Below are 15,097 nucleotides of genomic sequence, written 5' to 3' on the forward strand. Positions count from 1 at the left end.
TTACATAAGTCCAAAAACAAAACACCACTATGGTTCAGGTCAGACAGGCCATTCCTACCAAACACCACCCTCCTCATTTGTCCATCACTGCCCACGTGAGAGTCGTAGTACACTAGAAGATCTATGGAGTCCCCAGGTGGAATCGCTTCGAGGATACCACACAAAGACTTTAGGAAGGCCGAGTACTCCAGGCTGCTGTTCAATGCATCAGCACAGACAACAGTCAGAGTCAGAGTTTTCTCTGATTTAAGGCAAAGGGGACAAGGTACAAGGATGGCCTTTTCCCCAATTCAGTTCGGCTCTGGGAACAAACAGCAGGAATAAGTCCTGGGAGCAAAGACAACAGCTTCTCATACTTCTGTGGCCGATATAGACATGTACATAAAGAAAACAGACCAAGAATAGCTTTATAAATAACAGGATGCAATTGATGATGTCTATTGGAGGTCAAAGAAACATACCCAACTCAAATATATAACATGCAATGGAAAGCAGGAGGTTTAAGATTTGTAACAACCCTCAGTGCTATGTGATAGACTGTATCCAATGCATGTAAGCACTTGGAAGAGTCATGGACTTGTTTTATTTGTTGTTTGATCAGCTGCTTAGCTGATCACTCCCTGTTTGTGACAGTACAGTGCTAATAAATTTTAGCAAAATGTAATGGCTGTCAGACAATGACAGAAACAGACAGCGTGATGTCCTCCCTAATTAAATGATCCAAGGACTGGGACAGGACAATTACACCCGCAACAGGAAGCAATGCAAAAACATAATGTACTAAACAAGATTTCAACAGTTAAGATCAAACTAGTTCAGCAGCCACATTGTTTCTTACCTCATCTACTGAGCTGAGGTCAATGCCATCTCCTTGGATGATTCGCAAGTAAGAGGGCAGCACCTTGAATCCCATAGAGTTCAGAGAGCAGCCAAAACACTCCTCCAAAATCTTGATGACCTACAAGTTGAAATATCAATGATTTTATTTATATCAGTGATTTATGCAAAAACTAATTTCCATTGGTTTGTACAGACAATGGCAGTGAACAGCAGAACTGAGAGCTGTGCCCTCACTTCTAACATTTTGATATTTAATTTGTATTTGAAAAATGGGCCCTGAGGAACTAACCAGAGTTATAAAAAGTTATTTTTTTTATGTGAGTAACCAAAGTAGTGCCTACATTGTGGTGTTGTCACTGCTTTTCATGTGCACTGCACACTTATCACTAATAGAAAACATTATTTAATTCCCTCTCCTGGCATTGATTAGACCTCAAAAGTCCTATCTCTCTCTCTATAGCATACTTATACGGTTTGGAAAATAATCCACACTGCAGGACCCTGAGCACACCAGCTCACCTACTACTCTGCTCAAACACTGTAAAACTACTGTACATTACACAATGGTAAGCTGAAATACTGGACTAATTCAGCCATACGTGTTAGAACAAGAAACCAACTCTGAAGAAGAGTAATGATACAGAAACTCCCACTCCACAGAAATGCCAAAGTGTTCTTTGGGCAACGCACTGAAACCGAAGTTGCTCCCAAAGGCAGGCAGCACCTTGCATGGCAGCTCTGTCGCCATTGGTGTATGATTGTGTGTGAATGGGTGAATGAGAAACACATTATAAAGCACTTTGAGTACCTCTAAGGTAAAAAGGCCATATATAAGTGTAGACCATTTACCATTTTAAAAAAAATAGATTTTCTTCTGAAGGGGTTTCAAAGAAATGACAAGTGCAGTGACGCACTGTGGAAAGCACAATTTTGAGGTTTCCAGTTCCCAATATGAAAAAAATATTCAAAATTTGTAGATTTATGTAAATTTCATTATTTAAAACAGCAAACAAGATGACATCAGAATCAGACAAAACATTAAAAATTAAAGGCAGAAATTGCTATACTCATCTAGTCATACTATTTACCTCAATAAGAGTCTCTGCCGGGTCTCCGGAGTCAGGACGGATGACCAGACAGGAGTCCTGGCTGCGCTCCATGACTCGTTCCTTTAACTTGTCTCCCCAGATGTGCTTACAAGCGTTAAAGATGTCGTAGCTGTCACTGACCACTGACACTGGCCCAGAGGAGAATTGGTCTAGGACTCGCTCAAAAGCCTCCTTCTCCCTGCTCCGTCCCCATGAAATGATGGTACTGGAAAATGGAAATAAGACAAAGCAGTGAGCAGTCTTACAGTGCTCCATATTGTAATACTGGTTCAATATTTAAAAACACAACTTGTCACAGTGTTACAGTTTCCTTACAGTTCTCAACTCAACATTTTCTTGTATATTTAATGCCAAAATAAATTCTAAAGTTACAAAGTGGAACAATAGCATATGCTTCAATAGAAAACAACTGGACTGGACTTCTTTTTTTGTTCCCAAAGATGTTTTACCTCTGATCCAAGAGTCCTCCTCAGAGCTAAATGGTAAAAAGACAAGTATATCTGATATCCATTAGCTGTGACAGTGTTCACAAAAAGAAGTCAGTAAACTTTTAAAGTAATGATGTGAATTAGCCATTCACCTCGAGATGTAACTGTGAGCCTCAGCAGCTCTTCAGGATGAATGAGAGACAAAATGTCTTCAAGAATCAAAAAGAAGTCCAGCTGCTTTCTACTGAAGCAAATAAGATTACTACAACCTGGATACCTGAAAACCTATCTTTTTAAACGAATTATGATTTTGCCACTTACTACATGTATTGATACACTGTTTAGTTTATTTATACATCGTGTGTGATACCTGTGCTCAGCTGCTGGAATGGAGAAGCCAGCCATTGGACAGCCATAATATCGTTGAGCCATCAGCAGCCCGGCGACTGTGTCTGTACTGCAGAAATTAACCAGATGAGCTGCTCCACCTAATGCTGCAGACTAGAGGTCAGAGGTGAAAAGATCAATCACATCAATCACTTTGCTGTTCAAATGAGTTTTTTTCTGATACAACACAAACACATAACAGCTGAGTGTAGATGTGATCATAAAATATTGTACTACGGATCATCACAGTGAAAGAATTGGCAGAAAATAACAAGACAAAACTATCAATTCCAACAGCAAGAGATTGACTGAGAGTGATGTCAATGTTTTTTAAAAATGACTTGCTGCCTATGGCTGAGGGTTCTATAAATAGGATTTTTTCCTGTGAGGTTGCAGGTTTGTGTTTATGTGACGATTTTTCACATCGACTAAATGTCTAAGATTGGATTGTCTTCCATCGTGGAATTTTAAATTTTCTAAATTTGTCAACAGATTAAATCAAACAAAGGTAAGACGGATACAAGAATGAATTAAGTTTTAGCAGCTGCATGTTTTGAATGTATAAAAGACAGATGACTGAATTTAGATTCTAGTTTTATACGTAAGTCTCTCCCTTTGACTTCTACTCTTCTTAAACTAGCCACTGTGCCTGTAACCAGTGACATGAACCATATTATATCATGCAATAATTCAATAACATCTGCATGACACTGCCATATACACTATGTAGAAATTCCTTAGTTCATTTTTTCTGTTAATGTTAGCCTTTAGTATGACATTGTCCCACCACAAACCAAGCCCCAGATTACAAGCTTTTTCCAAGACAAAAAATGTGTTCTAATCGCCACAGGAGTGTAACATTAATGTTTTTAAAGTTATCCATGCTCTAAATGGAGATCTGACTGAGACACTCCAGGATTATAAATACCTAAGAATCTGATTAGGCTGCAGAGTGTCATACAAAACTCATGTTGAACTTCTTGGCAGAATTCTTACAATGACTGAAACAGATCTCATTTCTAATGTGAAAAGACAAAAACCATCACAGAACTCACCATAATGTGTACATCAGATTCCAGAGATCTACACTACCTATAAAAGTATTTGCACCCCTCAGAACTTTCCCCTTTTTATTGATTTAATTTTAATTTGGCTTTTTTGACAAGAATTTACAAAAAAATGACTATTTCATGTCTAAGTGAAAATAGATTCCGATTAAGTAATGTCAATTATCATAAACCGTCATTTAAGTAACTGCATAAGTATTCACCCTCTTTAAAGTGGCTGACTGTATTTAACACAGGTGCAAGAAATTGGGATTACAAGTCACACATGTAGTGAAATGGAGATCATCTGAGTGCAGCAAATGTGGCTCAGGTGAGAGTCGTATAAAGGTTTTCAGGTAGTATAAAGACATCTGTACCTGAAAGGTCAAGCCACTGGTGAATCAGTACTAATGACTATAACTACACCATGAAGACTAAAGAACATTCAAAGAAACTCTGTGAAAGGTTATTGGAAAGCACAAGCCAGACAATGGATACAAGGACATTTCCAAGTCACTGAATATCCCTTAGGGTACAGTTAAATTAATTAATAGAAATGGAAGGAATATGGCAGATCCCTGAATCTGTCTTAAGCAAATTGTCCTCAAAAACCGAGTGACCAAGCAAGTAAGAGACAAGTGAGGAGGGCCACCGAGACACCTATGACTCCTTTGAATGAGCGGCTGAGATTGGACAGACTGTGAATAGAACAAGTATGACATCAAACACTGCACACTGGCTAGACTTAAAAAGAACTGTTCACTCATGATCCCTGTGCCACCTGACAGAGCTTGAGCAGTTTTGCAAATAACAATCGGGTTAAATTGCAGTGTCCACATGTGAAAGCCTCATTGAAACCTGTCCACACAGGCTCAATGCTGTAATTACAGCCAAAGGTGCATCTACTAAGTAGTGACTTGAAGGAGGTTATTATGTATGCAGTCGTGTATTATACATTTTATATTTTAGATTAATTGACATGTTTTGTAGAAATCTGTCTTCACATTGACATGAAAGAGTCTTTAAAGTCAATTCTTGTCAAAAAAAAAAAAAAGCCAAATTATATTGACCATGATTTGGTGCTGAAAAGGGTGTGAATATTTTTATAGGCTCAGTATTCTAAAGTTGCTACCACTACCCCTAAACCAAAGGATGCTTTCTACTACAGTGCTATTTGATTCATTACTGCTGTTAGATGGTCATCACTGGCATCTATGTAGAGGGCATCAGCATATATGTGTTTTCATTTATAATGCTCCAACACCTAATCTGGCAAGATATTTAACATCCTTAGTTGAACCTAAGTTAACAATCATGACACCAGATTACAGCTTCAAAAGTTTTCCATTCTCTTTAAAACTTTAAAGCTTTACCTGTGGATTCCTCTAATAATATTATCATTGCTCTAACCTTCTAACCTGTTTAAATATACAACATCAATAGGAAGAAAGTGCACAGACAAAAAATCTTTCTGACCTCCTGTGAGGACACCCCTCTGTATCCAAAGTCATGCAATTTCAGGTCCAGGCCTTCCAGACTCCCTGAGGTAGCCTTAAGGTGTTTGGCAAGGATCTTCTTAAACTCCCTGGATATGGTGGCTACTGTGATGGGATACCACATCTGGAGCAGCATGGTCTATCGCCAGCAAAAAGGGGGTGTTGAAAATAGAGTGGGTGTGAAGAGAAAACAAGAACAAGATAGTGAGAAACAAATCATATAACAATGAAGTTCAAATGGCAGTTCTGCAGTGTTAATGTTCTGGTCACAAAGTCCCCCAAACGAGGGACTAACTTCCTAAATGTATAGTTGGATGAGATAAGTTTTACATGATGTAAGAGTGAGAGCTGAAGGGACTGAGAGTGCATGAAGACCCCTGTGTTTATGACGTGCTTTGTTCGAGGATGAGGCATTTTAGAGTTAGCAGAAGAATTAGCTCTAGCAAGTAAATAAACTTGACAGACCATGAAAGAGCGCCTCATTCCAAAGCAGCAGGCAGTGAGGGGGCAGGATTAGGCAAATTTTCAGCTGGACAACTAATGGTCACCCAGTTTCTCCACAGAAGCTGAAAAAATTTGTCTCGCTTGTTAAGCTGGGAGGGGGCTAGAGGGATGGCACTAGCAAGAATCTTTATATTTTCACATCTTTTAAATTATACCTCCAAGATTATAAAACATACAAAACAGAATAAACATCAGTTTTCACCATATGGGACCTTTAAACAATATGCTGCTTCAGTCTTGATGCCAGATACCACAGAGGTTATGGGTGTTTTCAGCTGTTTCATCCTATTAGATATTGGTGTGAAATTTTGTCACAATAAATGTAAGATTCCAAGTGAATATTTCTGTCAACTCCAAGGTAACCCCCTTCTGGCATTTAAGACATATTGCATTCATGGGAATGGATGAACAGACAACCCAAAAACATAATGCCTCTGGCCTTGGAACAAAAATCAAACACTGAAAACACATTTCTGAATTTACCTCAACGTAGTTGGTGAGCCAGTAGAAGTTGGGATCAGTGTTTTCCACAGTGAAGAGCACATTGCCTCTCGGTATGATTCTGCCCTCAGGAACAGCTTTGATCCGGATAGGGAGGCGGCCATCATGTTTCTAACAATGTAACAAGTAGATTTCCTTAAGTTTAGATATATGATGATAAACACATCTATCTAGACAGACAAACAGACAAAAAATCTCTGTGTATACCTCGAGTAACTTCCTCCAGCCCTCTTCATCGAACACAGCCTGTTTAAAGTGCATCTGGTAGAAAAGCTTGGCTTCCTGAATCTTCTGCTCTGTGATCACTGGGCCTGCAGAAAACACACTAAGTTACTACAATTCAGCCACATGTAGTAACACACAGGACTGACTCAAAAGCCAGCAAACTCTCAGCAGTCTTGATAAAAGAAAATATGCAAATGTGACTCATCTGTTTTGTTTCTAACGGTGTTTGTTTTACCATTTCTGAGGTGTGAACTCTCCCTGAGAGTACAGGTCACTACTGGCAGCCATCAAGCGCATTTGCTGCTTTGCCAAGCAAAAAACCTTTGGTGCTTGCTGCCTTTCTTATACTGCAAGTTTTTATTCATTCTTCCAGCTATTTTAATGGAGCATGAGATATTTACCCTTCATGTTCACGGGAATGCTGGATGCAGGAGTTGCATAAATTTTATAAAGGCATTTATCAAGGCACTGCTTCTACCAATAGTCTCTATACTCTTATGTGTTCAGTCATATTAAGAAATGAGGCCATGCACACAGGGTTATCAAAGGTAAACAAGCTCACACACACACACAATATAGATAAAATCTTTCTATATCTAAGGGATATGGTTCCCTTAGACAAATGGAAAACATACCTGTGAGATACTTTTTCAGTAGATACTGAAGTCCAAAGAACACCACTTCACTGAACTGTGAACCTTTTTTGCGCCTGCATTCAAAGTATGAGTAGATTTTGCTGACATTTGGAGGATACTGTTTGTAGTGTGTGATCTGAAAGACAAGAAACAGACTGAAGTCAAGCAGATCCAGTTAGCTGGCAGAGATCAAAAACCAAAAACAAGTCAGAATGTGACTCTCATCGCCATCAGTATTGGTAATGCTCATTTAACATTTCCAAATCTTATCACACCACACAAATTCGATCCAGGGGCGCCTTAGTGTGGCTGATCCTGCACTCAGATACCAGCTTCCTGTGATATGCACAAAGAGAATCTCCCCCTGTGGGAGTATGGAGTATATAACACACACACAAAAAAAATGTAGCAAAACCATGTTAAGCACACTGATGTTAACCCTTCAAGCTCTAGGACATTTTTTGCCTGTAAACATATATCTAAATTAAATCAGTAGCTCCGTAACTGTAAGGTCAGTGAACAGCCTTGACCATGGTGCTTGGTCATGCTTCAGTAGCAGTCAAACTGTCATGATAATGGAATGCTCAGGTGGAAAAGGTTAAGATGAATGCCAGAGGATTGTGTGCTAAACATAGAACAATCATGATAGCTTAAAATACAAATCTCTATTTGTGCTACTGCAGCACTAATTGTATAATCAAGAGGAACCAGTCAGTCTCTGAAAAAGATCGCTTCAAGAGACATTCATTTTACATTCTTCGTCTTGCTATTTAAGTTCTATCTCTTTCTGTTCTCTGGTTTCAGGACAGGAAACTCAGAATCAATGAAGTTACTAAACATGGAAAACTCAGAGGTGCAGTCTTGAAAAGAGATGATTTTAACATTAATTTCTAAGTAGTTGATTTTGTCACTTAATGTATATATTTGAGTATTGTTTGCTTCAAGGATTCTTATTATGCTTTGTGGATAGTATATAAGAGCATTGGTATGCTTCATAAAAGGTGCTTGTAGCCCTGTCAGACAGGTTGTGAAACTCCTCACACCTGACCCAGATTAGAATTTGAATGCTGAGTCTGGTTAATTTTACACAGCAGTGCTTTTGTCAATTTACGCAATGAAAGCTTTTAAGGAGAAAATGTCTGAAACAGTGCTCTGTTCTCCCGATCTGTATGTTTCATCATGTCTACCTCCTCTCTATAATGCAAGGCACCTAGTTTACTTTTTATACCGAATACTAAATCTTAACATACTGCAAACTAATGGGCAGTTTAGCTGTGAGAACCATTTCACGTTCATGGTTCATTTTAGTAAGAGCTAACTGTATCCAGCCAGAGAATGGAAAACAAATGGTTGTAATAAAGTCCATCCATCCATTATCTATACACCGCTTAATCCTCATTAGGGTCGCAGGGGGGCTGGAGTCTATCCCAGCTGACTTAGGGTGAAGGCAGGGGACACCCTGGACAGGTCACCAGTCTATCACAGGGCTTAATGTCATCAGCCGTGAGTGGGATTCAAACTCACCACCTCCACATCGGGACTGTTGCCCGGTGTGAGGGGATGCCAGCTCAACGTGGTGAGCTATTGTGGCACCCAGTAATAAAGTCAAAACAGGAAATTGAATTTCATTATGCTATGGCAAGAGAAAAACATATTTTCACTCCTATCTTTCCTCTGCTGTTACATGAGAAGTTTGTCATTTCTATGTCGTGCACATTATCAGCAAACATTCTTACTTTTTTGCATTCTGCTGCTCTCCTGTTTTGTTTTTTTTTCAATGTGCATTCAAGAGTAACTGTCTTTACAGCTCTAGTTGTGTTACCCTTGCTTGTCTAAGGTTTAAAGATTCTGATCATATAATTATCTTAGTGTTAGCAACTAGTTGTCAGGAAACCTTCATTTTATCTCATTTATTAGTTTTCCACCAATAGGTTATTAGTCCAAACATCAATGTACCCAAGCTGATATTGTGTCTACTTTAACTTTCAGTCGCCCTCAAAAAATGTTTGCGGAGCACCTAAGGCAGGGTAGTGGGGGCAGGGCCTTCAACAAACCCCACAGACAGAACAGTGCTGAAAAATAAAAGAATAGCAAGCAACAGACGTGTGCACACACCAACATGATTATCCACTAGCATGCTGTTAATACAGCATTAGCAGGCTGTGAGGAAAGGTATTAAGAGCTGCACAGAGCAAGGCACGGGGATGCACCAGACCCCAGCAAATTCCTCAGCTGTGAAAGCCAAGACTCACAGTGCCCTGAGTTTAGTGCTGTGGGTTCATACTGGGCATAGTGGTTAATTATTACATAAGTTATGCAACTAGGAATCTTAGTAGAAAACAAAAACACCTAGTCACATGTAGCCCATGGGCTAATGGTCCAGTGAGAAAGCATGTAGTTATGTAGGCAACATCATAATAAGCGTGGCTACTGCTGGGTGACTTCAGTCACACAAGACTGAATAATGAAACCCATGTAAGGAAACTGTAGAATGCATTGACACCAAACATAACTCGGGTGTACAGACAAAGTGAACCACCTGAGCTGAGGTTAACGGGAATGTCAATAGCTTTTGCATATTGATTATAAACTAGAAATGTTGGAAAAACTGAAATTCTGACCTAAGTGCTAGATGAGAGATAAGATAAGATAAGATAAGATAAGATAAACTTTATTGTCTGTCACAAGTGACAGAAATTCTTCTTTGACAGGCATAAAAACAAACACATTTAAAACAACATACAAGTACAGCCATAATTGAAAGGACGTTAGGGGCAGTTAAAAACAGCAAAGTGTTCATTTCCGGCTATTTAGAGTGGTTACTGCAGTGGGAATGCAGAGAGGTTTTAAAAGACTTAAGCTGACTTGGACAAGGACATGCTGTCTGGCAAGCACCAACATAGGGCTGCACATGGGGTCACATGTACTGTGACTGTGACTAAAATGTTGCATTCATTTAAATGAATATTTATAGATGGCAATAAAAAGACTTTCATTGTCTAATCCTAGAAGCTGCTCTGTTTCGAGTACATGACATAATCAGGACTATGTGTACTGAAGCTGACAGCAGTGTCATGTCCATCAATAAAAGCTGATCCTCAATGCAAAACTGTTATGAAAAGACAGTATCCTTTTTTAAATTTTAGTTATTTATGACTGCTGTGCAGTAAAAAACTCATGACAATGTACCTAATCAGTTTCTAGTGGGTAACAAACACATCCTCTTGGCTGTGCTGCTGCTTTTGACTTGTTTTCAGGGATCAGTGGTGCTAATAAAAAGGCTGGTTGGTTGTCATCATCCAGACCTTTGCCATTTGGCTGCAGTGCAGACCTTTGGATGACATCTAACAGTGACATCTGACATTTAACTCTACAGAGCTGAGTTACTGTACATGCCTACACAACCTGCAAAATGAAACTGAAAGCTATCCAGTCACTGCAGCTGCATTACAGAGTAGATAAGGACAGCTCTCTATCACAGTGGACCGAATGACTTCACGACTTGCACTTCACCTGTGTCTTGGATTTATCAAACTTGAGTCTGGAACGACTGAATTATCCTGGGCTTCGATAGTGTCCAGCAAATACCAAACTGATTGCTACAGTCAAATGATTCCATTGAGGTTAACACTATTACATAAATTATTAGTCACAGTTTTGATTTGAAAACTGTTTTCTTTTCTTCTATCTATGAAAATTCTACATTAGCCCAACAGCAGGATATTTACAATTTATCTGTTCCATCCCACACAAAGGATAAAGTATAATTTAGCACCAAGTCTAGAGTTTCTCAGAAATTTCAGGCATACTGTGTTCAGAGCTAATTCTAGATGAAGACTTAAATGAAATGGCCCTTCTCCTGGTTACCTAGTTTCATCCATACACTAATAAGTATATGGTTGTATAGTGGGATATATATGTCATATGTTTTGTGTTTATGATTGTTGATAATTGCGTGTATATTGTTAAAGTGATTCCAGTGGCTTATGAGAGGGGCATAGGTGGGTTGGGATACTTAATTAGTTAATTTGTCTGTGTTTGTCCCTCTGTCTAATAGTATGAAATGACACACTGATAGTATATCACATTCAATGTGTATTTACATGATCCCATCCTAATTTGAAGTGTGATTGAGCAACCAGATAGATATAGATCTGTATCTAAACCTGTACAAAATAACACTATTAATTTTTCCATCACCTGCTCAGCTGGTAGCATATTGACCATGTTGAGGCATTATTTTGATATACAGCAATCAGCCACGGCGTTCAAACTGCTACCTGACCATCTCATTACAATGCAATTTTCTGCTGGGAAAACTTGGGGCCTGGCAGTCATGTCGATGTTACTTAGACATGTACCACCCATCGTTCCAGACCAAGCCCGCCCCTCCATGGCAACAGCACTTCCTGAGTTGAGCGGCCTCACCCGTGCCAGGCAAGTAGTCCCTCCCACACTGGAAATACAGCTAAAGATCAAGGACCACAGCAAAGAGACCAAGGTGCTGAGTTGGCCTTCAAATCCCTACAGAGAGGATCTGTTAGATTTATCAGAACAAGCCAGTACATGGCAGACCCACTGTCAAGAACTGGGCCTGAAACCTGGAGAATGCAAACAGTCTGCTGTCAATGTCCTGGTGCCAGACACCACAGGACAACCCCAAAGGTCATCTGTGCATGCCCAGACGGGCCAGAGCTATTTTTGCAGTACGAGACGGACCTACACAATACTTGGCAAGTGGTTTTAATGTTGAAACTGTTAACTGAAGAACAGAAAAGAACACATCATCTAGAGAAAATGATTCAGAGTACTTAAAGAGCCTGACAGGAGAGAATCAGTAAGTGATCAGAAAGAGACATAAATGTGGATTTCACATATTGGAATATTGAATGTTTCATTTAGATAGTGGTAAGACAGGACAACCTTCCCAATAAAAAGGATTTACTATCTTATTAAAGTCTTAAACAGACATTTTCAGGTCCAGTACAGACATACTTTTGCAATCAGCAAGTTTTGTAAATATACACGTATGCTTTCCCCGCAGTCATGAATGTATGGACATGATGGGCAGACGATGAAATGTAACTTGATAAAGACAGTCTTTGTAGTTTCTGCTGCTGGACTACATCCACGTTGTTCAGTCACTAGACAGTCCTGATCCTGTTTCAGGGCCAGTTGTCATAGTGACCCCTGAGTCACCTGCTATACATGGCCATATGTGCCGGAACTAGTGACCATAAGCTGGACAGTTGTCACCAAATGCTTCATTAAATGACTTGTTTATTAAAAGCACGACTTTGGTAGTATTTGCATTTTAACTCTAACATTTAAGATAAAGCTTGGACATTTTGGCTAAATAGAAATAGTTAATGGTGTTTATAGGCAGTTAAGTAAGATGGGAGGAATAGTTCTGACAATTAACGTCTCTCTGGCATCAGCAAATATTTCCAGTTTCCCACTTCTTGCCAGTCATATCTCCTCAGATAAAGCTCACGGATTAAACTGATTGGACGCCCCTGGCTGGGACCCTACCCTGAGTAACCCTGCTGCTGCTCTTAACCCACTGGAACTGGGCTCGATGGTCACCTCCCCTTCAGCTGATGCCTCACTTTCGGTTTTATACCCCGCGGAATGTAATTCAATCCTAACGCCGTATCAAAAAAAATAAATAAAAGAAAAGAAACTGAATTTATCTCAGTTTATCAGGAAACAGAATGGAAACCAAGCAGAACGACCGAAGGGGTCCACTCACCTTGTAAGAATCCGTCGCAAGCAAGAAATTAAAATCCTGTGCTGCCATTGCTCAAGTTGTTGAATGAATGAGCGTTATTGTCACTTCAGACCCCTCGTCCCAGGTTAAGAAGACAGCACCCACAAGCCAGACGAAGAAGCGGACCTTAGGCGGGCCGAGGAAGGCGAGTCTTCAACGTCGAGGTCCAGTGAATGCGGCCGCTGCATTTGTCCCGCGAGCCCAGCAGGAGGGGGCGGGGCGTCGTGAAGGGGCGGGGTTCAGCGCGCATGGCTCCGCGCACGTCTTCTGACCTGCCACGTCATGCTGCATTCTGGGACATACAGGATTTTTTGGAAAGAAGTTCAAGGAAGACTTTTCTTTTCTTTCTTTTTTTAACCTAGCGATCTGGCTCATTTCCCGTTCTACTTTGTCCTGCACGTTAGTAAATACTTTAGTTGAATTCAAATGCTGAGTTTGACAAAGACAACACTTATCGACAGAAAGCAATAGTCCCTTGTTGTTTTGTAACTTACTCTAGTGACGGGAAGTCGTGAATGCAACACCATGTGTCAACACCCGCCTGCCTCCATCAACCTGAGAGCAGCACTGATGTTTGAAGGACTGCATACAGGAAAAGAAAAGAGGTTTACATGTTGCCTATTTAAAGTACCTGTTTAAAAATGAAAAAAACCGTAATGCCATGCAATGCAAGAACACAGGACTAAATAGAACTGAAAAACCACAGTGGTGTATTGGTGCTTGGGGAAGTGGATATACTCTTTCTTCCAACTTTTTTTTGTTTTTGTGTTTGTGCAGCACAGAATAAATGCCTTTTGTTATAAACTGTTACATTTATTAGTGTAATTTACAAGATCCTGCCATTATAAAGTGCTGAATGAGGCAACACCCCATGCTGTCAGCAGTCTTTCAAATTTGTATTTAAGTTTGCTTCATTTTCCCTTGTGTTTTCATTCAATGAAATATTTCACAGGTCATGTTGTGTTGCCATCTCTCTGTGTGGCCCTGTGATAGACTGGTTACCTGTCCAGGTTGTACCTTCCTTTCACTCTAAGTCAGCTGGGATAGGCTACCCTACAGATAGGATGATACATGGATATTGTGTTGCCTGATTATTTGAGGTATTATTTGAGGGCAAGTAAACTGCATGCTATAATTGTTTTTTCCAAGGATGGCAAAGGCAGGTCCCCCCTACTCTGCCTCTGACTGGCTTAACCTAGTCTGCCAACCTAGCTTGACTAATCATCACTCCTCATACTGAAACCTGAACTGTTCATGCCCAAAGCTCCTGGTGCTGCCTGACTTCTGTTTCCAAACTGAAGTCACACTTGCGTGGTCCCTGTTTCCAGAGTGATGACAAAGTCATTAATGCTGTTGAGGAGATTCTGGAGGCTAAAGATGTGACCTTCCTCTGTGAAGGGATAAGGAAGTTTGAACATCAGTGGACCAAGTGCATTGAAGTTAAAGGAGGAAAATAATACAAGAACAGCCTTTCTCCAGTGACGTTTTGTGATGAGGCTGAGAATTTTTTGAAATACCTCTGTAAAGTTGTAGGCTCTTAACCTTAATATTACAACTTGTGAGTAACTGTTCAACATTCACCTTATTTTTCTATTGAAAAGCACTTTGGCTTTATGTCTTATGATTGAAGTAGTATTGGAAAAAGTTGCTTGGGAAGGCCCAGATGATTAGTGACCTCAGCCTTAACCTATAGCCCCCTTCTGTTCATTTTGCACACCTGTTTCGATACTCACCCGAAGCCTGCTTACTTGAAGATCCATGTAGGTATAAATCAATGGCCTATTGTAGAGGCATGTTGGCTTCCTTTACATCTTTTGTGATTCACCATATTTTTCTCCTCTGTTTAGTTCGGATAACCTGCTTTTACTCTGTGGTTCAAATGTAAAAAAAAAAAATAATAATAATAATAATTGCAATAGAAAAAAGATTCTGATTATGGCAACAAAATTTTTATGCTGCAAGAATTAGGTCAAAGCACTGTCTTTTAATCCCTGCAAACAAGTGAAAAACTTGGGAGTTACATTTGATTTTAACCTCAGTTTTGAGCCACACATCCGAGATGTTACCAAAAAGGCTTTTTATCATCTTAAGAACATCTCCAGAGTGCGCCAGTTTCTCTCTCAAGCCAATGCAGAGACTCTTATCCATGCTTTTAT

General features: G+C 39.8%; 1 protein-coding gene across 1 annotated transcript; it reads right to left on the minus strand.

Moving 5' to 3' along the window:
• Window positions 1-838: 838 nt before the first annotated feature.
• On the minus strand, window positions 839-13,107 carry LOC103364892 (nicotinamide phosphoribosyltransferase-like; the record flags this gene model as incomplete). Its single annotated transcript, XM_008292179.1, has 8 exons — window positions 12,924-13,107; window positions 7,172-7,307; window positions 6,519-6,622; window positions 6,294-6,422; window positions 5,287-5,445; window positions 2,748-2,878; window positions 1,929-2,154; window positions 839-958 (listed from the first exon to the last, which is right to left on the minus strand). Coding segments are annotated over exons 1-8 (1,053 nt in total), but the record flags the coding sequence as incomplete, so codon positions are not given.
• Window positions 13,108-15,097: the final 1,990 nt, after the last annotated feature.

The sequence above is a fragment of the Stegastes partitus genome, unplaced genomic scaffold, assembly GCF_000690725.1.
Source record: "Stegastes partitus isolate 25-593 unplaced genomic scaffold, Stegastes_partitus-1.0.2 Scaffold790, whole genome shotgun sequence".
NCBI classification, from domain to species: domain Eukaryota; kingdom Metazoa; phylum Chordata; class Actinopteri; family Pomacentridae; genus Stegastes; species Stegastes partitus.